The 26,573-nt window shown below is 47.4% G+C and overlaps 1 protein-coding gene across 1 annotated transcript in view; it reads left to right on the top strand.

Moving 5' to 3' along the window:
- Positions 1 to 26,573, top strand: part of UBASH3B (ubiquitin associated and SH3 domain containing B) — a 64,303-nt gene that overhangs the window by 32,351 nt on the left and 5,379 nt on the right. Inside the window, exons 2-13 of the mRNA XM_051812240.1 lie at positions 10,734 to 10,787; positions 11,347 to 11,533; positions 11,989 to 12,187; positions 14,308 to 14,477; positions 16,358 to 16,566; positions 20,454 to 20,589; positions 21,005 to 21,125; positions 21,988 to 22,110; positions 24,139 to 24,231; positions 24,583 to 24,727; positions 25,184 to 25,290; positions 26,225 to 26,334. Of these exons, the coding sequence (XP_051668200.1) occupies positions 10,734 to 10,787; positions 11,347 to 11,533; positions 11,989 to 12,187; positions 14,308 to 14,477; positions 16,358 to 16,566; positions 20,454 to 20,589; positions 21,005 to 21,125; positions 21,988 to 22,110; positions 24,139 to 24,231; positions 24,583 to 24,727; positions 25,184 to 25,290; positions 26,225 to 26,334 (1,654 nt within the window). The remainder of the gene's footprint in view (positions 1 to 10,733; positions 10,788 to 11,346; positions 11,534 to 11,988; positions 12,188 to 14,307; positions 14,478 to 16,357; positions 16,567 to 20,453; positions 20,590 to 21,004; positions 21,126 to 21,987; positions 22,111 to 24,138; positions 24,232 to 24,582; positions 24,728 to 25,183; positions 25,291 to 26,224; positions 26,335 to 26,573) is intronic.

Raw genomic sequence — 26,573 nt, 5'->3', positions numbered from 1 at the left:
GCCTGAAAAGATCAATCTGGATAACAAGGTCTGCAAGGGAAGCATCTGAGACCAGGCCTCCTACACAACCCTGCCAGTGTGAGGTGCTAAGATGAGGTGTTGGTTGGGTTTGGGGACCGGGGAGGGAAAAACTGGAAAGAACCACTTCTTACTCCCAACACATCTCAAATGAGAATCCCTATGGTCAAAAGTCTCAGCTGAGGACTTGACTTAATCAAAAACTTAATTAAAGCCCCAGATCTCTGACTATTTGGATGGCCAAGCAGTCACAAAACATCAGGAGGTGTATTGGTCAAAAATACAAGGAGAGAGTCAGAGACAGGCCAGACTGTGTCTCTGATCCTCATGCCTTCCTCAGGCAAAAGGAGTGAGAACTTTCTCCTTCCTTATTCCCACTCCATTGCTCCCACCTTTTGGGTGTCAGAAATTCAAAGGATAATGATGAGAGAAAGGGAAGGAAGGAGAGTTAACTAGAGCACGGGACCCACATCCCATGGATTCTGGATGTGGGAACACGGAGCTGGAGCCCAGCACCTTTATGGTCAGGGCTGGGAAGTTGGCAGGATCTCAGCTGGGCTCATCCCCTGGGAATTCCCATCCCTTGTGGTCAGATGGAACCGTGTGCTGAGCACTTTTTAAGCCTTGTGTTTACCCAGGTGGCTCAGAAGGGACTGGAATGGTTGAGGGATCCTGCTGAGCTGGTATTTTATGGTCTGTGCTGTGGTTGTGCCCTGCTGAGGTCTCTGACATGCTTTGTGCCAGGTACTGGAGATGCTGCAGCTGCAGGAGCATTTTACAAGTTAAAATACAAAAGAGCACAGGAAGGTGAAGTTATTCCTCCACAAACATGAGAACTAAGCACTGGAGCAAACAGTGCATTGTGATACCTGCTAAGTTTGTGCTTAAATTAAAAGCTATGAATGGGGTCAAGGAAAATCCCATGGTGAGCAGGACTGTGCAGGTGCTGAGGGTTGTGACAGACTTTTGCTCAGGTAGTTCTGCTTTGGGGGCTTTTTGGGAGCAAATACTCCAGCAAATACACATCCATTTGTTACTGAGCAGCACCAAATCCCCCCAGGTTTTCAGCAGGCTGAACAAAGTTCCTTTTATCACCTCAAACACTTGTTTTAAAGCCCTTAGAAATGCTGCTGGAAGGAAGAATAGACCCAAAGCCCTGATTTGCAATAACCTTTCAGCACATGCTTTGCATAAGAGCAGCTGGCGTGTGCTTCTGCCTCAGTGAAGTCTGTAAGTACATGCTTGAAGTTAAATAGATGCAGAAGTACTCTTTGGTGTAGGGATAATTACTAAATCCAGGTCTCATTAAAGTCTTCCTTTTTTTTGTAATTCACTTACATATTCTGCAAGAATATGATCAGCTCCAGGAATAAAGACTCCACAGTCAGAGCTGACAGGCCATAACAAAATCAGGAAAGTAGGCAAGGAAATATTCCCAGTCTGTGGTAGAGTTTTCTCATTACATTCTTAAGATCCTTCTTTATCTCATTGTTTCTCAGTTTATCACAGTTCTTCATTTCCTGTTCCCTTTTAGACTTCAAACATATTTATTTTTGATATGGCTTTTTTTTTTTAACCCTTCTCTAGTAAGGATTTAAACCTTTTGGAGTCTCTTGGTTAGACCTCGTGTACAAACTCCAGATTACTGAGCCAGACACCACAAGGCCATTTTTAACATGTAATCTGGTATTGAAGGTTAAAGTCTGGCCATGAATTTATGACTTATCATTGTTGGAACAGCAAAATAATTGTATTGTGCATTTTTACAGCTTCCATCACTTGTATCACCCAAGGACTACAAAGTGGTCTGAAATACAGACACCCAAGTTGAAATTCAGACCAGAGCTTGCAAACTAACTTGTTTTCTCTTTCCCCTGATGGAAACTTTGACTTTAGCTTTCGCTGGCTGCTTTAACCACACACCTCAGAGTCTCTGAGGCAAGAGACTGAGAACTGTGTGTGTGTTTTCTCACCCCAAAGTGGAGCTTTGAGTACCACGGGACTCCCACTCCCAAGACTCTTCAGGGAGGTGTTTTAGCCTTGAGTCAGTGGCAAATGTGCCTCATCAGCTGCTGCTTTAACCCTCCTTTCCCCCCTTTCCTGCAGCACTTTGGGGTTCTCCCATATGAATTTTGACATAACAAATACTGACATAACCTGGAAACACTAAGCCAAGAAAACTTATTTGGAATACTGTGAAATATGTGTATTATTGAAAACAGCAGGGCTTCAAAAATTTCCTGAACAGAGCTGTCTAGAGCAGGAGGCTATTTTGAGACTCTCTTTTTGCCTTTAACCCAACTCTTTCAGCACCCCACCCTTCTTCCTTCCACCTTCCTTAATTTCTTAAACTTCCTTCTTGTTGCTTTGCTTGAGTCTATTTTGGGTGTGAGATGGTGGTTGGCTCCTCCCTGGGCATCCACTTCCCATTTTCCATCTGTGGGGTTTGCCTTTTCAGCAAAGTTGTGAGGCCATTGGCACACACAGCCTGGAGGATTCCTCAGGGTAGAGAGACAGTGCCCACAAAGAAGAGAAAACCACTGCTTGAGAAGAAAACAAGGGGTCAGAATGAACACAGGCTCTTCCAAATGCAGGAGATAATGCAAAAATTGTGCAAAGAATACCAGATTAAGCTTTTTGAGAAGGGTGTTTTAGCTCATCTGTCTTTGGCAAATACAAGATACTTCCTCTACTAGATGAAAGGGACTGAACCAGTGAATGGGTTTATGGAAGAAGTTCCTCTCTATGAGGGTTGGAATGGAATTCCCAAAGAAGCTGTGGCTGCCCCATCCCTGGAAGTGTCCAAGGCCAGGTTGGATGGGGCTTGGAGCAACCTGGGCTAGTGGAAGGTGTCCCTGCCCATGGCAGGGGGTGGAATGAGATGATCTTTTATGTCCCTTCCAACCCAAACCAATCTGTGATTCTGTGATTTGGCTCTGCAGGACCCAACCTGATGTTTCACCCTCTGAACAAACTTTGGGGGTATCTGTTGTTTGGACCTTAATGGACAGTACAATGCAGATCCCAGCCCTGTCCAGCAGAGCAGGTACAAACACTCCAGTTCTCCCTCTGAGATGTGCACGATACAAAGACCTGGACTCTGACCTAGAAGGAAGTTTTCCATCACAGGTTTCATCACAAGATCCAAACCAAGCAGCTCAATGCTTTGTTTTCAGGCTTAAGCATCACCACGTTGGCTTTGGGCTGTGTTACCTCTGCCAGGCTGGGAAAATTTCCCCTTAGCTCTGGGCTTTGCTGTGCCTCTGGAGAACAGGTCAGCTCTCCACTGGGGAGCTAAAACAAGGCTCCTACTAACAAGAGCAGCACATCAAAACTCACTGAGGAGGGGTCCCAGAAAGTGAGGGCCTTGGTGGCCATCAGGACTCAAGTTCCTGGTACAGCCCAGCATCACCAGCTCCACAGAACAGCAGCTCTCTGGCAAATTGTGCAACTGCACCGCCCCCAAACTTCCTGTTTTGAAACCCCAAGGAGCTGGAAAATGTTAACACTGACACTTTAAAGTGCTAGTTGTGGCTTTTCTCTTTTTTTTTTTTTTCTCCTTCCTAAAGATCTACGTGATAGTAAAAAGTTCTACTTGCAGAGGAGTGAAGTGGGGCTGCCTTAAGGACTCAGGGACAGCAAAGCAGCTCATGTCCCTGCAGGGAGCTTTAAGCCAGGCTTGGCACAGCACCTGTGTGACATCAGACACCAAACTGGGGGGTGTGGGGTGTGATCCATCCCTGTGGCTCTCTGGTTCTGGGTGGCAGAGCTGTGCTGGGCCCTGCAGAGGGGCTGTGACAGATGGAGGGGCAGCGGGACAACCACCACTCCTGTGCCCTGCCTCCTGCTCGTGTGGCAGCTCCACGCTGCCCCAAACCCACCCACGAGGAGAGAAAGAGGGATAAGATCCCAAAAACACAGCTGCAGCAAATCTCTGTCCCGTCCCAGCCCGTCCCTGTGTAGGAAGAAGAGCACTTAGAAAGAAGAAAGCGCTGTGTTTGTCTCCAGCGCTGCCAGGGACTTATTTATTTGCAATCAGCGTGACAACTGCTTCCTTTTCTGGCTATCACTGGGCCTCCAGATGGTACATTCGAGCCTACTTAAACCTCTAACTTGGCTCCTCACAAAGACATTGTCTTCCTGGTTAGCTAAAGATGTATTAATGGTGTTGGGGTGGAAGCTCCTGCTCCCTACAGGAATAAATTGTGGCCATTCTGCAGCATTCAGGGGTCTGAAGGGGACAAGAATAATGTGCTCCAGTTATACCCACCTTCCATTTGAATTTATTTGTTGGACTGTGTTGCTAATGGTCAGAATTCTCCCAAAGCCTTTAACAGCACCATTTATTCCCCATCTTCCTTAACCCTGACCTCATTTTCCAGTGATTGCCCTGCATGACAGTTTTGGAGCTTTCTGAACCAGCCAGCTGAGGTGCTGCCAACTTTTATGGTTTTATTAGGGAATTGTGAGGCATGGTTTTCTTAAATTTCCAGCCTCAGGACTCCTGTTATTTTCAGACACTGCTGCTCTTGTGTTTGGGCAATACATTTCTAGATCAGCACACAGGGAGAAAAGCTTAAGGAAGTGAAGTAGAAAGCCAGGCAACAAATGGAATCAACAGCAAAAAAATTAAAAAGAAAACCGATATCATGTTTATAAGCAATAATAACCAAAAGCAAAGGGTTTTGCATATGAAGGGGAAATTAAAAGGACAGAGGAATTTTGATGGGGTGTGATCAACCCAAATCAGCCCAAATACCTGCACCTCGTTCCTCCTCCATCCCACAGGGACGTGGAGTGACAACTGTGAGCTCAGGACTTGGCCATCCAAGCCCACATCTCATAAAAGCTGGGCTGTTATTGTTTTAAGGAAAATAATATCCTGCTTCCTCTGTAAACTGTGTATCTCTTTAAAAAACGTTAAATGGCTGCTACATTCCTGCCTTTATCCCAAACACTTTTTATGAGCCTGTACTTCCCTCTCCTTCTGCTTTAACGGGCTGGCTGAGCACAGGATTAGGGGGATGACTTAGTGCACATGTGCTAAAGAAGGAGGGGGGGAAAGAAATCCGCCTTCAGAATCTTACATAACTGTCAAAAACAAACATGGAAACCAGAGGCACACCCAGGCCCTCACTGTTTGCACTTAAAAACCATCATCATCATCATCATCATCATCCTCCTGTGGCTGCAGTTTGCCAGCTGGGCTGTGCCCCCCAAAAAAATGAATATTTAAATTATGGAGACTAGGAAGACACAGCAGTGTGTGATTACATTTCCCATTTCTCTCTTTCCTATCACTGGAGTTTGATATCCAGTAGCTGGGTATAAAGTTGGGAAGGAGGAGGAAGGGAAACCCTCCCCAGCACCCTCCACAACATTGACATGACCTCCAGGACACGGCCCAGTTTGAGATCTTGCACTCAGACACTTCCCCAGCCCCCCTCTGAAAGTTCCTGTATTTCAGGCAAGACCTGGGTCTTTCCACAGCTCATAGGCCTGGCCTAAATTAGGGATGTGGTACAGAAAGGGCTGTTCCAAAGGGGACCTTGGGGTAGAGCTGCAATTAGAGCCACTCAGTTGAAAGATGAGAAGGGCTTTATGTCCATCATCAAGCATGAGAACAACAGAAGGAGAACCAGAGCTGGGGCTCTAAGGATCCAGCAAAGCTCAGTGAAGGGAGAAAAATTAATTATTCTGCCACACACTTGCATTAGAATTGTTTGTCTCACAAAAAACACACAGGGTTTGGTTGGGGTTTTTTTTTTCCCCCTGCAGAAAAGGAACATCCCCAACCCCCTGCCCTAAACAGGAACTGGATCCCTGGTGATATCTTCCTGTGCTGTCCCTATTTATAGAAGGAAGGTCACCCAAATAAGAACAGAAATGGTATCACGTGATTTTTTGGTGACCAACTGAATCCTGCACATGGAGAATTCTGAGGGGCACAGCCCACACTGAAAACCATTTGGGAAGGACACCTCACTGGGGCCATTTTTATGGGGAGGAAAACTGTAGAATTCAGTCAGCTCTTTGGAATTTGGGTGTCTTTCCCCAGTCAGGTCATGAGAGGGACAGAAATTTCACTGGCAGAACTTTTCTTCAACGTGCAATTGTTGATTGAAAGCCTAAAATAGCCACGTTTCTGTTATTGCACTGATAGTGGCACAAACAATTGAGGAAAACTGCAAAAATTCAGGAGTCTGTAAAGGTCACTTAGATGGGCAAGTTGGAAACAAACATATGCAGAAAAATCTGGGAATTTTTACTGTTTGTGAAGAATTTAGAACAGTTTCCCTGAAGGTATTGCTGGGTTTGAGTTCAGGACCTCTCACACCATGGCTGAGCTTGACACAAAAACTAAGGGAGGAGTTAAATATTGAGCTTCTGACCTGTACCTGGACTGACACATGTGCTTCACATCTAGAAAATCCCTATTTTTTTCCCATTCCCTGGAGCCAACAAGCATTTTGCTGTCTATTCTTTTACCATAAACCAACAAAGATGGAAAAAGTCAAGCTTTAAATAGATACATATACCTATTTAAGTACATATTTACGTAAATACATATTTTATACACACAAACAGGCAAAAATAAAGGTGCCTATTTTATATTTGTAAGAAAAAAGCTCTGTGTGACAGCATCCTTCTTTCAAACTCCCTTGGCATAAATTATGATCTGTAATTCCTATCTTATCATGTCAGGCAGGCCTTTGAACAGAACCTAACGAGGAGAGCCAAGTATTCCATCATGTTTAATGCCATTTCCAAAAAAAAAATCAGTATTTACTCAGCTAAATATTTTATGGGCCAGAGATTCAGGGCTACTGAAGATGATGAATTCATCCCTCCAAGGGGTTTTTGTTCCTGGGTAAGTTTGTCTGGGCTTGAGAATGAAAGGGAAGATTTAGTCATTCCCTTTTTTTTTTTCAGAGGCTGCCTCCATCCTTCCATTGCTCATTCACAAATCCCCTGGTGCCTCTGCAGGCAGTTTGTAGGTGGGTCTGAGGTAGAAATGTTGGCATTTTCTGCTGTCTCTGAGAGCAGCAACTCACAGCAGAACAAGGTCCTCCTTAAAGACACAAAGCTCAGCTCTGCCCAGGGCAGAACTGGAGTCTCTGCTTGGCAAAGTAAAGGAAGAGCCAAAGGAAATCCCTGCTGGGGGCATCGACCCCCTGAAGTTTGCATACTTTTTTAGTGATAAAATATAATGCAGATAAAGAAATATCTTAAAAATGAGTTCCCTCCCATCCCTTGCTCTTGCACTGTTTGCATTAACTTTTAATTCCCTGTTTGCATTAACTTTCCCACGCAGTATTTCATTGCCTCTGGCAGCCACACACACCTTCCTTTTTTAAACTGGGCTTGAATGAAGCTGAGCCCTTTTTAAAGTGCTGGACTAAAATCAGAAAGCTGAGCTCTGAGCAGAGGGAGGGTTTCTGTGTGGTGCTTCTGAGACTGAAAGTTCTCTTTCTGGTTAATGCATCATTCCCCTTTACAGCCATTTCCTCTGAAGTAAATGGGATTTGGCCATTATACTTTCTGTTTATTGATATATATATATTTCCTAGCTGAATTGACATTCCCCTGTGCCTTTTTTTTTTTTTTTACTTTTTTTATTTCCTACCCTGAAATTGCAGGAAGCCAAAACTCCTTCAAGGGTGAGGAGTTAAGCTGTGCAGCACACAGAGCTCTGTGCTCTCCCCTCCAGTGGGTTGGGGGTAACATGGGCACCACTCACACATTAACATGGAAACCAGGGCAGCAACACCAATTTGATGGAATGTTCTGTGCCAAGGGGTCAACTGTTTAGCTGGGATGTGCTTCCCAGCAATATTTTGGCCCTGTTTAACCAGTGATTGAGTAGAGAAAGACTTTCCTTTCTATACTCAATTCAAGAGTGTCACAGAGAGGCTGAAGAATCAAATACATCTCATTCTTTGTGGTGGCCCAAATGCTGCTCTGCATTGGAAGACACTGCTCTCAGGATTTTCTTTGCCCTGCCCTAAAGTCTCCACCTGCAGACCTGCAGCTGAACAGAGCATCTTCTCCCCTGCTGTCTGTTCCAAAGGGTTATTACGTGCTGCTGTTAAATGATTTCCCTGCACTTCATCTCAGAGGCAGCAGAAGTCAAGAGATGCAGGAATTGGGGTGGCTCAAGGGACTGGTAATTCTGCACAAAGCTTTTCATGTGCTCCCTGAACACAGCTGCCATTTTTGCATGGCCAGAAGTGGTTACTGTGTGATGCCATTTGGTAGATTCCGAAAAATAAGTTATTTTCTCCCTTTTTCTTTTTTTGTTTTCTGGTTCATCTGAGTCACAAACCCACTTTTTTTTATCACTTGCTACAATGCTACAGCCAACATTTGCTACCCAGCATGAGTAAATCTGAGCCCCCAGTCACCTAATTAAGTGACCTGATTTTCTCAGGAGCAGAATATGTCTCCCAGCTCCCACTGCACTCAGCAGTTGTGAAAATCAGGCCAGTTTTGTATAAGCTGTGACTAGTTTCGAGTACTCAACTTATAAAAAGTTAATCTCGGCCTGGGAGGTGGAAGATGAGCCCTCTCCAAGTTCTGGTTGCAGGGGAGGGATGGAGAGGCCATCAGTCACCATCACCATTCCCTGCTCTAAATTAAAAAATAAGGACAAAAAAAAGAGAAGAGCATCTTAGTTTCAGGTCCTGGGATAAAAATATACTTTGGTTTTTGGTTGCTTTATGCAGCATTTCCTGCTCACACTGAAAATTAAATTGAAAAGGGAGGTTTTTTGTCCCTGTGGATGAAAGAGGCAACTTTGGAAATCAGGGATGAACAAATGTCTGAGGGTCCAGCCTGATGTTCTGTGATGCCCTTTGTGGTCCCCAAGCACTGCAGGAGCTGCAGTTTATTCCAGCAGAGCTCCCACTGTGTGATTTGTTCCAAGGAAACAGCAGTTCATTAAGGGAACAAGTCACCAAGGGTGGGTGGCAGGACTGTCTGTCCTGCTGGATTTTGGGTGGCTCCTCCAGAAATCCATGCTGGGGATCTGGGGAGAGGGAATCCCGAGGGAGAGCCTGCTTGGCAAAGGCAGGAACTGCTCATTTCCAAGCCAGAGCTTTACTGGGAGGGCAGCTGGAATTCACTGCCCTGGGTTTGACACAGCCACGTTGCAGAGGGATGGTTTGGACGCCTCAAACACATTTCCCTGTGTTGCAAAGAGCAACCCAGGCAAGAGGGGAGGTGAGCTGAGCAAAGGCAACACAACAGCAACGGGTGAGAAACCAGGGCAGGGAACATCCAGCCTCCCTGAGAGGTTCCCACCCTCTGCAAGTTGCTGGGAAGAGCTTTTTTGGGGGGTTTTTTTCACTCTTTCCCTGAGCTACTTTCCAAAGCAAAGCAGTGGCTGCTTTGCATAGCCCAGCTGAGGCAGGGGCAGCAAGATGAACACCCCAGCCTCCAGTGTTCACCACCCAAGATCTGTCCTTCAGAAGGCAGGTGCCCTCAAGTGACCCCTGGCAGATAAGGGCAGCAAAACCCTTCAGGAGGAAGTATTTTCATAATCACACATTTGCAACACAGGCCCCCCTTTGCCCCTCTTTTTTTTTTTTTTTTTACAGCAGCAGCCTTATCTTTCTGCCTTCCTCTTGCTCTAAAAAAGAGCAAAAATATGTATATTCAAGGGGTGGGGAAGGCAAGGGCAGAGCTGAAACACAGCTGAGTCAACAGCACATGTCTAGGACTGGTGGGTGACATGGCATGAACATTCTCCATGGTTATCAGGGTGCTTTGGAGAGTTATTGCTGCAGACACAAAGACAGACAGAAGCACAGTCACACACCAAGTGCTGGAGGGTCCAAACTGCCCTGATCTCAGACCCACCTGGACTCTGCCCTTCTTCACTTAAGCAAGAAGCCTTAAAATCACCCATTCATGGGGAATTTTGCCCTTACCCAACTGAAAGCTTGTTTGCTACCCCACCACCCCAACGTTTCTGTCCTTTTCTGCCTCTTCCACTCATCATTTTTCCCCTCAGCATTTGTGCCATGTGGATTCTGAGTGAGTTCCTCCCTGATCCCCAGCTGCATTTCAGTGCTGCTGTCGAGCATTTGGAAAGCACAATTCCACATCCAGGAGTTAAACAGCACTGTGTTAAATCTGTCCTGCAACTGGAAAACTTGCAGAACAGGAGACCTGGCTCTTCCCAGCTGGAGTGAAAAGAGATTTAGAGGTGTCTTGAAGGGGGGAAAAAAAAAGCAGAAGAGCTCTGTCCGTGTAGCAAGGGCTGAAGGGAACTGTTCTAACCTTGAAAATCTCTGGTTTGTGCCCTCTCGTGGCAGTTGAATTTTTCTTGTCCTCAGTGCAACGCCTGCACTTTCAGACCCAAACCTTTGGGTTTTCATGGTGAAATGACTAGCAAAGAGGTCACTGAATGCCAATATCTGCTGTCTCACTGTCCATAAAACTGGGGAAGCAGGGAAAGCCCAGAGGTCCATGTCTCATACTTTGCCCTGGCTGAAAGACTTTGCCCTTTAAACAGTTTGCAGCAATTTGGCAGGTGGCACAACCAAAAAAAAAAGCCCCAGGGATGAGAGAATCAACCTGGAAAGGGTATCCCACAGGTTTCCAGACACACTGTTACAGCCCTTCCCACAGGGAAGGTCCAAGGAATATCTGTGACAGGAGCCACATGACCCAGCAACACTAAAATGCTCTTTATTTTGCTCTCTCCTCAGACAAAAAGCACTGGCATCGACAGGTGGAAGAAGTGTTCAAGCAGCATGCGACTGGTTGGTATGAATAAATGTTAAAAAGTAAAAGAAAATTAGGGAATTTAAGATTTTAGCCATTAGAATGGGGAGTGTAAAACAGGGGCATTATCTGAAAAGCACTTGCAGAATTAGTGGAATGCCATTTAAGTGCTGTAAATAAGCAATCCAGCAACGAGCCTTGTCTGGGAGAGTTTGTGGTCTCAAGTAAAAGCAGAAACAGATGAGAGAGAAAGAACCCCCCCACTATCTGCAGCTGATGAACAGAAAGCTGAGAGCTGCCTTTTCAAAGATGCTGAGCCATTTCCAGTGCTCTCCCCCCTGTGTTTTGCACTCTGAAAAGGCAGGAAGGCAGAAGCAGTGACCCAGGTTAGATCTTCAGCCTGAAACCAAACCCTGATTTTCTGTGTTGCTGAGTGGAGATGGGCTGGGAGGGAGACAGGGCAGCCCTGCCTGACCTGCCAGAGGGGATTCTTCCCATGGAGGGAGAACGAACAAGAGCGAGGACGAGGGAAAGCTGGTTTTGCTGGGAGAAAATATGCCATTATCTGACAATCTGACGGTTGTTTCTCCCTCCCAGGCTCTTCTCCCACGTGGGTGACCCGTTCCTGGACGACCCCCTGCCCCGGGAGTACGTCCTGTACCTGCGCCCCACGGGCCCCCTGGCTCAGAAGCTCTCTGACTTCTGGCAGCAGTCGAAGCAGATCTGTGGGAAGAACAAAGCTCACAACATTTTCCCACATATCACCCTGTGCCAGTTCTTCATGGTAAAGCCCAGCTCCCTCTCTGCCTTGCCTTTGTGCATGAATTCCTGGGCAGCCCTGGCCAGGCTCAGGATGGAGCTCTGCATGCTTCCCTCGCTCCCTGCACGAGGGTTTGGGGAGCTGGGGGGGGATGTTTGCTGATGCCTGGGCTTGTTGAGGAGGTAATTGGGTTTAAAGCTGTTGTTTTCAGCCAAGAGCAGCAGCAGAGGACCAAATTCTCATCATCCCAAGTGATGGTTAACACGAGAATGGATGAGGGGGGAGGTTGGGAAGGTCACTTGGGGATAGCTGATCTGAGGCCGAGGGAGGGGCAGGGGATTTCTAAACTGGGATTTTTCTGTGCCCCCCCCCCCCCCGTGCTTTTTCTCACTGTGTTATAGCCAAGGTAGGCCATTCACACCCACCCACCCACTCCTTTCCTTCCCCTGCCTGACAAGTGCCTGTCCTTGCCTCGGCAGTGTGAGGACAGCAAGGTGGATGCTCTCACAGAAGCCCTGCAGGCCACCGTGATGCGCTGGAAATGCAAATTCCCCGCCCCCCTGCCCCTGGAGCTCTACACATCCTCCAACTTCATCGGGCTCTTCGTCAAGGAGGAGAGTGCTGAGGTGCTCAAGAAGTTTGCTGCAGACTTTGCTGCGGAGGCAGCTTCGAAAGCAGGTGAGTGGCTGTGCTGGAGCTGCAAAGAGCTCCAGCATTCTGGGCTTTTTCACTTTGGATGCCACGAAGGAACAAAGCTCATAAAGCCAGTGGGTGATTTTTTAAGTGAAAACTGAAAGCCTGGAGAGGAACACCCCGGCAGGTGCTTTGGGTTTCAGTGTTTTCAGCTCAAAGATCACCTCAATCTCGAGTGTTATCTCCTGAAAGGGAAGTTGACATTTGGTGGTTCCTTAACCTTTCTCTCTGTCTGCTGAGTGTTTCCTGCTCCTCTCCCTGCCTCAAGCCACCACCACAAAACTCCCCTTGACCATTTCAAGGCCATGCTTGTTTTGTCACTGCATTTCTGAGGTGTGAAGAGGACTCTGCCAAGACCCCTGGCAACCCAGGGGAGAACCTTTCCAAACCTCGGTGCTGACACCTCTGGCTCTGTTGTCTGCTCCTCTGCTGCTTGTGGAGGGGGAAGTACCCAGAGCACCCCGTGCTCCCACTGCTGAACAGGCTCTTTGGGTGTCCTCCAGTGACCCCCAGACTCAGAACAGCATGGGAGCACTGGAACAGCTCCCTGACTAATCCTCCCACCCTCCATCACTGGAGGGCTCAGCCTGGACTAGTCACAGCACAACTGGTTTAGCCTTTCACTGTCACAGGCTTAATGTGGAGCTTAAATGCATCAAGATACAGCAAATTCTGCATCCCTGGGGTGTTTCCCTGCTAGACAGGCATCTCATAACCATCCACAACAGCTACAAGTTTCTGCCCCTGGTTCAGAGGAGAGATCCAGATGTGCTGTGGGTTCACCACACCTCTGAAATTCATTGCTTTCACTCATCAATGACCTAGAATTTTCCTTCCCTTTGGAAGAGGGAGGGAATGTTATCCTTAAAAATGCACATTTTTAGGCAGTGACAGGCACAGAGACATTGGGCAGGTCCAAGGACGCTGCAGCCACGTGAGAGAGGGACAAATGTTCCCCTCCAGAGCGTTCCCCAGACACACCCTCCAAACCAGCACAGTCAGAGGGGCAATTCTTACCCCAAAAAAAACCCCTGACCCAGAAGAAGGAAGCACCCACAGCTTCCTACAAACTTCTGCCCCTGTGACTGCTCCAATTCAGACCGAATTGGTTCTTTTTGGGGAAGGCAGTTTCTGCATTGCAGCCCCCACAGCTTGGGCAGGTTATCACATTAAAGCCTCTGGGGCTTTTTCAAAACATTTTTTTTTTTTGATCAGCAAAGAAAAGTAAGAAAAAAAGATGGATGAGCTTGCAAAGCTACCCCTGGCTGGCACTTGGAGCCAAGTCTCTGAATAGCTGCAATTTTGACTGAACAATCAGTCAAATTTAATAGCAATTTTTGGTTGAATAAGCAGGAATAAATTACATGCAAACAATGTATCCTGTGATTTCCACATCTACTGGAAGAGTCCCAATATTCCACACACCTTCACCTTTCTGCTTCCTGGAATCTTTTCCTAATGCAGGTGTTTTTTGGTTTGGTTTTTTTTTTTTTCTGCAGGATCATTTTGAGTCATTATTATATCAGTGTCTGTTTCCACAATCTGGGAATACCTCACATCCTCAGTGGCTAAACTGGTAATCCAACTAATGCCCAAGGGAAAACATTTAATCACCTTGCATGAACCTGTAAATTCCATGGATTTGTGATTGCTGGTGTAGCAGAGAGAACAAAGGAGGGAGAGGAAAATTTGTGCTTTTTAACTTGCTTATTTTGGAGAGATCCTCAGCTGCTCATGAAAGGCTACCAGCTACCTGGAAAAGTGTCTTTTTTTGGCAGTGTGTTCAGAATGGCAATAACTGTTATCACACCACCCAGAAACAAGTTGTTTGGCAGTTGGGCAGGGAAGCCTCGTCTCCCACCCCGGGGTGACTCAGGGCTGAACCAGACCACAAACCTCTAATAATTTGATCCAAGGTGCAATGCAGAGAACTCACATTTGACTTCCTCAGAGCCTGTTCAAACTGCCCTGCAGTTTGTTCCTCCTGAGTGTCTCTCAAAGCCCATCATCTCCCAGCTGCTGGCAGAGCTGACATTTGCCCTCCCAGCACATCTCACCTCCCATCTCACAGCCAGGGGTTGCTCACCCACGTCTTCCCCTTGCAGATGTCCACGTGGAGCCCCACAAGAAGCAGCTCCACGTGACACTGGCCTATCACTTCCAGAGCAGCCACCTGCCCACGCTGGAGAAGCTGGCCCAGAACATTGATGTCAAGCTGGGCTGTGACTGGGTGGCCGCGATCTTCTCCCGAGACATTCGCTTCGTCAACCACGAGGTAAAGTTTGGAGCTCGTCTCAGAAAAAACACCACCCCAAACTAACCAGTCATCTTAACAAACAGTCCTTACTGCCTTTCTTTTTTCTTTTTACTCCTGCTGTCCAGACTTGCTGTTTCACCCCCCTCATCCCTTCCTTCTTGCAGCAACAGTGTCCTGCTGGAGTAATTAATTCTAATAATGACTCTCCTCTGAGCTCAACATAAACTGGTCTGATCTCTCCAGAACCAGACCAGTATTTTAACCTGACCAGTATCCAGTTCTGCTGTACAGCCTTGACTTTATTATTGACCACAGCACTTAGTTCCTTCATGTAAGAAACATTTCTCCTCATATATTTCAATTACTCATGTGGATTCTATAACTACAGTATTTAAGTCCCTTATGATGGTTTCCTTAATAATGTTGTTTTTCACGTAACACACAGAAAAACAATATTAATTCCATTTCACAGATTGGGATCTTGGGCATTGAGAAACCAAAGGTGAGATTCATCTGACCTCACTGTAAATACCTGAGTTAGACCTGTAGTCTGAGGCTCAGTGCAGAGAAACAGGCACCTCCAGAACACGAGACATCTGACCCATCTGAGATGTCTATCTCAGGATGAATCAGTGTCTGGAGGAGGGAACTTCCAGAGGGTGCTTGCTCAGCTCGGGTGTTTAACTCAGCTCCTAAGGTTGGGGTGATCAACCCCACCGAGGTGCATTGCCCAGAACCAGACACACAGAACCTGTGGCAGAGTGGGGAAAAGCAATTTTTCACACAAATGCCAAGGCTCCTGGAGAGCTGACATCTCTCTGAGCCAGCCCAGGCTGTGTGACAGCCTCCTTTCCTATCCAGAGCATCCTTGTGACCTTCAGAAGCTTCACAGTCACCACTCCTGCTGCTGGCAAAGGCAGTTGCTGCTGAAACCCAGCTCCAGCTTTGCATATCTCACTTCAGGCAGCCACCTGAGAAAGTTTGGGCCATGTGGTATCAGGTGACAGTGACTTGTTTCCACCTTCCTTTAAAGATACCACACATAGTCTAGAAGGACTGGTGAGGGCTGACACCACCAGGAGAGCAGAGCTGCTCAGCACATGAGGGGTTTCCTTCTTTTCTGCAACGATCCAGAAGTTATTCGTGGTCAGGGGACAAGAATACATCTGTCCCCCTTTTAAACTGGGGACTCTTGTAGCCATTCCCAAGGGAATTTAATGGTAGACATTTAATACATGTGGATTCCTCATGCTCAAGTGAAGGTCACAGAACTACACTCACTCATCTTTCTCCCACCTTTTAACTTAATCCTGTTCATGTCAGGAAATACAAAGAAAACAATGTGGCCACAATTTCTCATCACCTGTGTTTTTTCCTGTGCATTCCCATGAACAGCTTTGAGAGCAGCAGGTCACAGATTCAAACCTGTTGCCCTCCCAGCAGTGTCTCTGCCCTGAATTCAAAAGCAACAGCAACAAGAACTGCCCTTTCAGATCAAACATGTGTAGGTAAATCAAAAATGGTGACTGACCACTAGGGCTGTCTAAATTCCAGGTCCCAACAAGAACTCAGTTCCATTTTAAACAGGTCTAAGCACACAGTCATGATTTTGCTCAATTTAAAAAATCATCCCCCCCTTCCCCTCCTGGTTGTCAAAGATGCCACTGGAATCAAAGAGGGAAGAAGGAGCAAATACCTAGAAAAGCCTTCCAACAGCAACGAGGGGGAAGCAGCAGGAATTCCCTGAAGGGAAGCTTTCCTGGATAGAGCACAAGGAGAGCTGTTCACACCTTGCTGAGGTTAAAGGTGTGGGGTGGGGCTGCTCCTGCCCCACTCTGCCAGAGGTTCCCTTCCCTTAACAACCCTCTCGTTCATTTGTGCTTCTGTTTCTCCCCCAGACTCTGCAGGTGATCTACCCCTACACCCCCCAGAACGACGATGAACTGGAGCTGGTCCCGGGGGACTTCATCTTCATGTCCCCAGTGGAACAAACCAGCACAAGTGAGGGCTGGATTTACGGCATTTCCCTCGCAACCGGCTGCTCGGGGCTGCTGCCCGAGAACTACATCACCAAGGCGGACGAGTGTGGCACCTGGGTGTTCCATGGGTAGGTAAAAACCTGCTCAGGCCACTCCCCGGGGCTGGGAAAAGGGGCTCAGAAGCTGGGATTTCACCTGGGTAGGTGAGGAGTCTCCCAGGGCTGCTGAGAATCATAGAATTATAGAATCACAGAATCATAGAGCCACAGGATCAGCTGGGTTGGGAGGGACCTCTGAGATCATCAAGTCCAACCCTTGATCCAACCCCGCTGTGGTTCCCAGCCCATGGCACTGATGCCACATCCAGTCTCTTCTTAAAAACCTCCAGGGATGGAGAATCCACCCCTTCCCTGGGCAGCCCATTCCAATGGCTGAGCACCCTCTCTGCAAAGAAATTCTTCCTAATATCCAACCTAAACCTCCCCTGGCACAGCTGAAGACCCAGCCCTCTTGTCTTGCTGATGGTTGCCTGGGAAAAGAGACCAACTCCCCCCAGCTCTCCCCTCCTGTCAGGGAGTTGCAGAGTCAGGAGGTCTCCCCTGAGCCTCCTCTTCTCCAGGCTGAGCCCCCCCAGCTCCCTCAGCCTCTCCTCACAGCACTTGTGCTCCAGTCCCTTCCCCAGCCTCGTTGCTCTTCTCTGGACCTGCTCCAGCCCCTCCATGTCCTTCCTGAGCTGAGGGGCCCAGAACTGGACACAGCACTCCAGGGGTGGCCTCACCAGCGCTGAGTCCAGGGGCAGAATCACTTCCTCAGTGCTGCTCAGAAGGTCCCTGGGGGAAAGGAACTGGCACACCAAGCCCATCTCCTGAGCCAAGAAGAGCAGATGCTGCCCCTGGGCATGGGGTTAGAGGACAGTGTGACTTTTTTAGCTGAGATGTTACAGCAGCTATTTATCACTCATAGGATCACTGCTGGAGCAGATGGCTGCTGCAGACACTGCTGGGGAGACTCCTCTGTGGTGGGACCAGGATCAGGAAGGTTTAAATCTGAACATTAATTTGGGAAGAGACATCTTCTGTGGAAAAGGGCTTGGGATCAGCAACATTTCTTAAGATACTTAGCAGGATTTTTCAGAAGGCTTCAGAGAGAAGGCAGCCCTCACCTTTTGAATGAGATTATGCCTTTTGTCCCTTGATTTTGGTGGGAATTAGCTAAACAGTGACAAAAAAAGTAGTGCTTAAGGAGTGGGTTGATATCTAAGCAGCCAAAAGCCTTTGACAAACCTGGAGCACAGGGAATAGTTTGTATGTAAGGAGAGGGGAGAGGCACATCCTGCTTGCTGCCCCTCTGCCTGCACTGTCTGTGTGAAGGCAGGACTCAATTCAGACCCTCCAATCTGCAATCCAGCAAGACCACCCTTCCTTCTCCTAAAAAAAAATACTCTCAGGTCCACTCACACTGCACATTCTGCTCTAGTGGAGCCTGCTTTTTATTCTTACAGTGCCTGCAAGAGTTTTGATGCCCAGGGAGTAGCATGGGCAAGAATTACTGTTGCAGCAGCAGCAACTAAAAGGGAAGCCAAATGTTCTCTAACTCCAGCACCTCTGCCTCCAGGCAAGCAAAGAAAGGAAATGCCCCTTCCCTTGTTGCCACTGAAGGCTATAAATCAGGAATTGGAGCATGAAATGTGGAGCATTTACCAAAACCATTGTGACACACCCAGAAACAGTCTCCTTTTACACAGGGGCTTCCCACAGGGAATATCAGGTAATGGAATGTCATGTGGTCAAAGCCATACAGCAACCTAAGGACAGCTTACCATGGCACTCATGGTAGGATGGTTCCCTGCACTGCTTTTCCCTTCCCAGCAAAGCCAGAAATAGTCACCTCCTCTGCCCCAGAATGGACAGGAGTGCTGTGGATGTTCCACCACAGGCGATTTCAGCTCTTCGTGAGATGCCAAAGCCATTCCCTGCCCCTTTAATAACCCTGAGAAATCAGACTTGGCACAAGTGCCAGGGGAGGGAAAACAGCCCTAATTTTTCCAGCTATATTTGGACCTGAGGAGGTTTTTCCCCACCCTTTCTTCCTCCTGTTCTGCAACAAGGGCTGGTTCATTTTCCACAGCGATCCCTCTCCTCTGGATAATGATGAGGGATGTGGCAGAGGGGTCTTTTCCCACCAAGAGCTGAGGACCAGCTGTGACAGAGACCCTTTCTCCATCCTCTGCTTGAACCATCCCCACTCTCCAAGGGGCCTTTTCCTCCAGGGCCACAGAGATACCCCTGAGAGAGCAGTGAGGACAAGACATCATCCAGAACACAGTGGATGTTGTTCTCTGCCTTCAGCCTCTGTTTGCCTCTTTTTTTCCCTTTGGGAAAAGCTTCCAAACAATGACCTGTGCTTAGAGGATGACTAAGCTGAAATAGCTTCAGTGGTTTCTGTTTTCCAGCAGCATGAAGGAGGTAGAAGACAAGCTGATGGCTCTTCTCCAGACACAGCAACATAGGGTGCCTTTGCCTCATCATCATTCCCATCTATAAATAGGTGCCTTGGAATAAGGGCTTAGAGAGAAAGAAAGTCTCAGAAATTGTGTGGCAGCTCCTGGGGGCAAAGGGAAGAGGGGTAACCAAAAAATCCTTAGTGTTCTCCAGGCAGTGTCCTTAAAAAACTGTCACGTGGGCAAAGCAGGAAAGGGCTGAAATAGGATGAGGGGCTGGAAGAAGATCCACTTTGTGCAGCAGTAGAGAGGGGTCTGGCTAAGAAATTGAGATTCTTCTCATATTGAGATACCAAGTTTTGGGGTCAGGGAGGATGGATCTGTGTTGAACCTTTGCCTGAGAGGAAAAGTTCCCTGGAGCAGGGCCAGCCCTTGTTGGGAAAACTCACCATGAATAAAACAAACACAGTTAAAATAAACTAGAAGGTTGGGTCTGAAGTGAGGGCAGGAGGCTGGAGAAACTATCAGGACCAACAAGGTGGCATTTTTTCTCCTTTGAACTGGTGCAAATGGTGTGATCTCACAAATCAGCTCTTAACAAAAACGCAGGTGACCTATTTTTGTTCCTCTGGCAGAGGCTCTCAGTGTTATTTCAACAGCTGTGGAGCCCCTCTGAGATTTTATCCTAACTAAATGCCATCAGGAAGCAAGTGCTGGCATATTTAAGGCACTGAAAAGTGCAATCACTAGCAACTATTTCTGTCAAAGCAAATGGCCACGTACATTATCTGATAATGGGTTTTTTTTAAAATGACTAAGCAAAGGTAACCCACCCAATGTGCTGAGTCAGCAGAGAGGCACTGCAGCTTCTGTAATTGCCTGTCAGGGTTTAGTCCCAAGGGTTTTGGTCAAAAGTCCTTGCATGTCTGGGCTTTATTCAGAGGCACCATCATTAGATAAACCCCTTGAGGCAGAGTGGGACCTATTCCATCCATTTGGCTGCACTTGACTGGGAGCACTGGTGGGAATAAATTCCCATGGAGGTGAGAAACAGAATAATCAGCACTGAAAAATGTAGACACAACCACCCAAGCTGATAGTGCCAGGTCCCTACCAGGGGGTAGGAGCTGTTTTGTGCCCAGGGGGAGAGGCAGGGCTGAGCCCCAGCAACAGCTTGTGCTGCAAAGGTGAGGGAAAACTCCCTGCAGGCTTCAATCCCCAAATTTTGGTCCACAAGACCACAGTCAGTGACATGCAGCTGATCCCCAGATGATGGTAGGGAGCATCCTGTGGTGAGGAAGGTTGTGGCACTTCCATGAGAATATTCAGAGCCTCACAGACCAAAGTTTGGGAACTGTTGTTCCCTAAACTGTTTCCAAGGAAACAGCCTGTTGAGGTGGAATTTGTCTCTTCACGTGTGTAGATCACAAATAATAATAAAACAGAAATAATAATAATAAAATAACATTACAACAGGAATTCTCCTCAGCTCCTGAAAACTGCAGAGATGCCCTTAGTGCAGCCTGAGCACACAGAGCATTCCCAAAGCCAACAACACCTTTCTGGTTTTGGCAGGTCCTACTCAATCCTGAATACTACATCCTCCCCATCCCTTCAAGGCTTCACTGATGGAGCTCTGGAGAGAAGACAGCAGGAAGACCAAGGACCTGGGGATGCAGGGCCACTCACCATCATCTGCCAGAACGTGCAGGTGGGGACCCCCACACCCCTAAATCCACACAGCCTTAGGGACAAGCTGCCAGCCACTGGGTTTTCCCTAAAAACCTGTCCCCTGGTCTCTTTTCACCACAGTTACAAGGTAAAGTTCTCTGCAAACTTCTGAATGACACAATTAACCACAGGCATTGAAGACATTGCTTTCCCCAAAGTGGCTCTTAAGAGGGGGTGGTAGGGCCCCATCCCCTGCTCCCTCCAGCACTTTTATACAACCATAAATTTACCAATATTATAAAATTCATAAAGAGTTTCATAAATCCATAAAAATCATAAATACAGAAGGCTTTCCTGTAGTGGGTAAAGCAAGAAGTGCCTGGTCTTGACTCCCAGAGCTCAGCAAACCCTTTGCACTCTGATGAAGGTCCAACAGCCTGTGCTTTCCCTTCCAGCCCCTGAGGATAACCAGCCAGCCAGGGCCTCAGAAACGCTGCCTGTTTGTCTGCAGGCACGGGGAGAGGATGGATGTGGTTTTTGGGAAGTACTGGTTGTCCCAGTGTTTCGATGCCAAAGGTGAGTCTGCTCTGGGGTCTCCCAGGTTTGGAGGGAGGAAGGAGAGAGGCAAATCTTACATAGAACCTGTGGTTTCCTAACACAAATTGATGCTTTTTGGGGTGGCAGGGCTGCAGTCAGAAGCAGAAACACAAGCCAGGGAGGAAATGTTTGTTTGCTAATATTTGGGAAGCTGTTGCAGGAGTGATTATGCTCCAGTTAGGTGGCCAAAGAACAAATGTAGTCATGATGTTAGTAATCAGTGTTCAGTGAAAACACTTACTGCCATCAGGAATTTATTTTGCACAGCTGGCTCGCAGTGCTAAGTGAAAATAACCCTACTAAAAGTACAGCTCAGGGTGGCTTTTGGTGTTTTCAACCCAGTAATATGCTTGAGTTTCAGAGTATAGTTAACAAACTGTAACTCCAGGCTCTGTTGGCGTTAGAACTGATCAGAAATTTGTCCCCAAAAGTCTTTTTTATATTTAAAACAAAAGCAATATCTTACAGCCAAAGGATGATTTCACAACTGCCTTCTTTCTAACTTCTGGCAGAAGAGCTCTGACATTTTGACCTCCTGGAAGAGCGTGACCTTCGGGGTTTCTTTTGTTGTGGGACAGAAATTGTTTTCCCATGGAGTAAACTGTCCTAAAGATAACTTTTATAAAAGCATCAGCAGCGTCCTTTGCTGCTTTTGAACCGCTGAAAGGCGTTTCACTTCATTTTGGGAGATTCCTGGTGGTTTTTACGTGGGGAAAACTGCTCAAGAGCCAGGGCTGGGCAGCACCCGCAGGACGGGGGTGGTGGAAGAGGGTAGAAGAAGGTGTGATGCTTCTGTGTCTCTCTGAAGGAATTAATCCCAGCCTGGAACCTTTCCCTCCAGGAAGGTACATGCGCAGCAACCTGAACATGCCTCACAATTTACCTCAGAGGAGTGGTGGGTTCAGGGACTACGAGAAGGACGCTCCCATCACCGTGCTGGGCTGCACGCAGGCCAGGCTGGTTGGTAAGTCCTCCTCAGAAAAGGGGTCTGAGCTGAAGGAGGGGAGGTTTGGATTGGATATTAGGAAGGAATTGTTCCCTGTGAGGGTGGTGAGTGGGCTGGAGAGGGCTTAGAGGGGTGTATAAACACAAGGATGAGGTGGAAATTTTGGGGTGCGACTCTTCTGCCTTGAACTCCTTCCAGTTTAAGCACAAGAGGGTCAAGTGGACCTGTTGGATCCTGAGGATGCTCTGGGGGCTGGCTGGGAGAGGTGGGGGTGACAGAAGGCTCCAGGGAGACCTGAGACTCCCTTCCAGGGCCTAAAGGGGCTCCAGGAGAGCTGGGGAGGGACCTGGGACAAGGGATGGAGGGACAGGACACAGGGAATGGCTTCCCACTGCCAGAGGGCAGGGTTAGATGGGATATTGGGAAGGAATCTTCCCTGTGAGGGTGGTGGGGGACTGGGCTGGAATTCCCAGAGAAGCTGTGGCTGCCCCATCCCTGGAAGTGTCCAAGGCCAGGTTGGATGGGGCTTGGAGCAACCTGGGCTGGTGGAAGGTGTCCCTGTCCATGGCAGGGGGTGGCACTGGATGGGCTTTGAGGTCCCTTCCAACCCAAACCATTCCAGGATCCTGTGGAGATCTTACCCAGGAAGCTTTGCTGTCTTCCTCCCACACACTCAGCCAAGAGAAAGATAAAGTGCAAGGCAATAAAAAATGAATTGGGTGCCCTGAACAAATGAGATTTTGACGTTTCCAGGAGCTTTACAAAGTCCCTTCACCTTCCCCAGCAATTTTTCCCTCTTTCAAAGGAAACCTTTTCTCCTTCAGCTGCTGCAGCTGAGGAAAAAGGCAAAGCAGGAAATCTGGGGCATGGGATGAAATGGGAGCCATCAGCAGGATGGGTTTCCTTTGGAATACACTGTTATTACCAGCAGGGTGACAGTCACCTTATGCAAAATATGCTCCTGCCTTGACTTTCACCATCTTCCTTTGCCTCCCCAATATTCTTTTCTCAAGCTGCCTGGCTTTATGTCATCAAAACCATAAATTATCAAGTCAAAATTATTTCCAGTGTTCTCCCACGCCCCCCATCCTTGTCCCTGAATTCTGAGCCTCTTTGTGCATAGACAGAAAACCTTTTGGTGGCCAAAGAGTGCTGTGATTAGAGGAGCCCAGCCCCACAAAGACACGAGCCTCAGCACTCAGCATTTCCTCAGACTCAGATCCTTCAGATCCTTCCCCTTGGTCACAGCCAAAGTAGGGCAGCTAAAATTACACTTGCTTCTTTAAACAGAAATAAATCCCCGTGCAGCAGCAGGATGCTCGGGCTCCACATGGCACCAGGGTTTGCAATATGCCCATGACAGCAGGGCAGTCTGAGCACACTTTGCTGGTGGCACTGGAGGGGGCTGAGGACAAAACTGCAGCTGCAAGTGTGACCTTGGTGGTGCTGGAGCCAGAATTCCTCTGATGACTGAAGCCAAAGAGCAGCTTCCCTGTGAGGGAGGGGTGGTAGATCCCTCCTAAATTACCCTACTCCTTCTAAATTACCCCACTTCTCTCAAGAGATTTACAGACCTTGCCATGGAGCCAGGGTTAGTGACCCCTTCTTGCTCCCACTCCTTTGTCCTGCCTCTTCAAACAGAGCAAAAATGTAATTCTTGCTTCCTACAAGCCTGTGCACATCCCTGTTCTCCTTTGGTTCCCTGAGGCATTGCAAGAATATTAATAACCCTGAGAGTGGAGCTGATTCTTATCTAATTTTCAGTGATCTCCCACCTGTGTAATGAAATGGTAATTTATACTAGAGTTGAGCCAATTGAATTAAGTTGGGTTTGAGTTTTGTTGAATCGCTCTGATTTACGGCTTATAAATGAAATCAAACCAAATCCAAGCCCTCCCCAGTTTTTCTGAGCACTCTGGTTGCTTTTTGGCTGGACCCAGGGGAGGCAGAACCTGAGCAGCTCCTTGCTGGGTGGCTGCAGGTTGTTGTTGATGTTGCAGTGCCACTTGTCTGATTTTACTCACAGGAGGTAAAACTTCCTTGCAGGTGAAGCCTTGCTAGAAACTAATACCATTGTAGACTACATCTACAGCTCCCCATCCCTGAGGTGTGTGCAGACAGCACACAACATCCTGAAAGGTGAGAACACACAACATTCCTCTCACTTTCTGGGTAAAACACTCATATGGGAGACCCAGGGGAAGGGGAATTCAGGGTGAGGATTATCTCCATGGGAATATATTTTATATTAGCACAAAAGAACCCTTCTTTAATTGCCATTTAATTTTAATGCAGCTGCCAGCCAGAGGTTTACATTCCCTGGCATATCCTACCTTATATATTAAATATTTCATCTTCCATACCTGCCATAGATCAACTGACTAAAACAATTCACAAACAATCAAACTGAACTGTTAAAGCTGCCAAGTCTTGCTGCCTCCCTCCCCAGCTGCTTCCATTGATCCCTGGCCTCTTCTCTCCCTCTTCCAGGTATGCAGCAGGAGAACAACCTGAAAATCCGGATAGAGCCAGGCTTGTTCGAGTGGACCAAGTGGGTCTCTGGGAACACACTACCTGCCTGGATCCCCCCTGTGGATTTAGCTGCAGCTACTCTAAGCGTTGATACAACCTACAGGTAGCAGAAAAGGGGAGGGGAAAGGGTGGTTTTCAAGTTTAGGCAGTGCCTGGAAGAGCTGCTGAGGCTCCCAAAATAAACTCAGAGCAGGTTCCAGGCTGCTGGGCTGAACATGACGTGCAAATGGCTCATTATAAACCGAATTTTTTCCACACACCTGCCTAAAGAAACACAAAGGAGCATCTCTACTGCAGGAGGAACACAAGCACACCCAGCTGCCTTCACTAAGTGATCCCCATCAGAGGAAACAATTATCATTTCCCCCAATTATCTCAAAGCATTCTTTTTTAAATTCCTTCTTGAAGTTTAAAAATCATCACAGCGATCCTGGCACAAGTTCTGGGGACTGAGGGAAAGGGGAGAGTTAAAGAACAGATACCTTGAGATGAATCATAACCTGCACTTTAGAACTTTATTGCTTCTTCCAGTTTACTGTGTGTGTTTTTGTGCTCACAGACCTCATATTCCTGTCAGCAAGTTGGTGGTTTCTGAATCTTATGACACCTACATAAGCAGAAGCTACCAAGTAACAAAGGAAATCATCAGTGAATGTAAAGGCAAAGGTAAGTGCTGCAGAGGGGCTGAAAAAACCAGCCAGGCTGGCTGGGATGTGAAGGCCAATATTCCTGACCAGCCTTTCCCTCCTAAGAGGGGGAATTCCCATACATGGACCTCTCATCCCTCTCCCAGAGACACTGGAAACTCCTGCAAGTGTCAGAACTATGAGTTGAAATGAATTCACCTTATGAGAAAGGTCCATAAACTTAAATAACAAGGTATTTTAGGGATTGCTGCCCAACCCAAGGGAATAAATGAGCTATTTTTGCACTCTGCTGTCTGTTCCCAGCATCAGATGGGGCATCATCCCTCCTCTAGCTGAGCTCCTCCTCTGAAATATATCCCTCAGAAAGACCTTAAAACGTTTCTCCAAGCACAATATTGAGATTTAAAAAAAAACCCCAGACCTCTAGCTGTTATTTTTCATTCACAACATAGAAATGGGATGTTTCTAAGGTCTGGTGTTTCTACTCATTTCATTTCACTGATCTGCCTCTAAGCTTTTGCTTTAATAGTTTGCACACAAAACTTCAACAGCACAGTGGGGCACTGGTTGTAAAGGAGCTTGGAAATGGAAATGTGAAATTACCACAGTGGAAAAGCAGCAAGAGAAATTAAAGTGTTTGTTGGAACAGGAATTGATGTTTGTGTAGGCAAAAAGCACCTGCTTCCCAAGACAGCTGAAATCTCACTGCAATTCTTGTTTTCTTCAGAAAGCATCAAAAACTAAGTAGCACTGAGTTAACCATCATCCTGAAAATTGAGAAATACTTAAAATATGTTAATAAATCACGTTTTTCCTCCCTAATACACAGCTTGATGTGTTGTTACGTGATAAGTTGAAACTGGTTTTTTTTAATGGTCTGCTTGATCTTGTGCACCAGTGCCTGAATTTGGCTTCATCTCCCTCTTTAGCCTGTTTTTCTCCCTTTATTTCAGGAAATAACATCCTGATAGTGGCCCATGCATCCTCCCTGGAGGCCTGTACCTGCCAGCTCCAAGGGCTGTCTCCACAGAACTCCAAGGACTTTGTGCAGATGGTCCGAAAGGTAATTCCCACCAAGGGGCAAAGCTCTGGCTTTGCAAGGAGGAAAAGCAGTTTGAAATCTGCTCTGCCAGGCAGAGACACTTGGTTCTGCCCAAGTTTCAATCCTTTCAGCAGTCAGGGGAGTGCAGAAGGTTGATTTGAGAGGCTGATGGTCTGAGAGCATCCCTGCTGTCACTGTGGGATCAGGTGCCCAGCTCCAGATGGGCTGGCAGTGACTCTGCCCTGGTTTTTTGGGGACCA

This window comes from Manacus candei, unplaced genomic scaffold, assembly GCF_025592945.1.
Source record: "Manacus candei isolate 608988 ecotype Guabito, Panama unplaced genomic scaffold, ASM2559294v1 h1tg000086l, whole genome shotgun sequence".
Classification (NCBI taxonomy): Eukaryota; Metazoa; Chordata; class Aves; order Passeriformes; family Pipridae; genus Manacus; species Manacus candei.
This window is presented reverse-complemented; position numbering and strand designations above follow the sequence as displayed.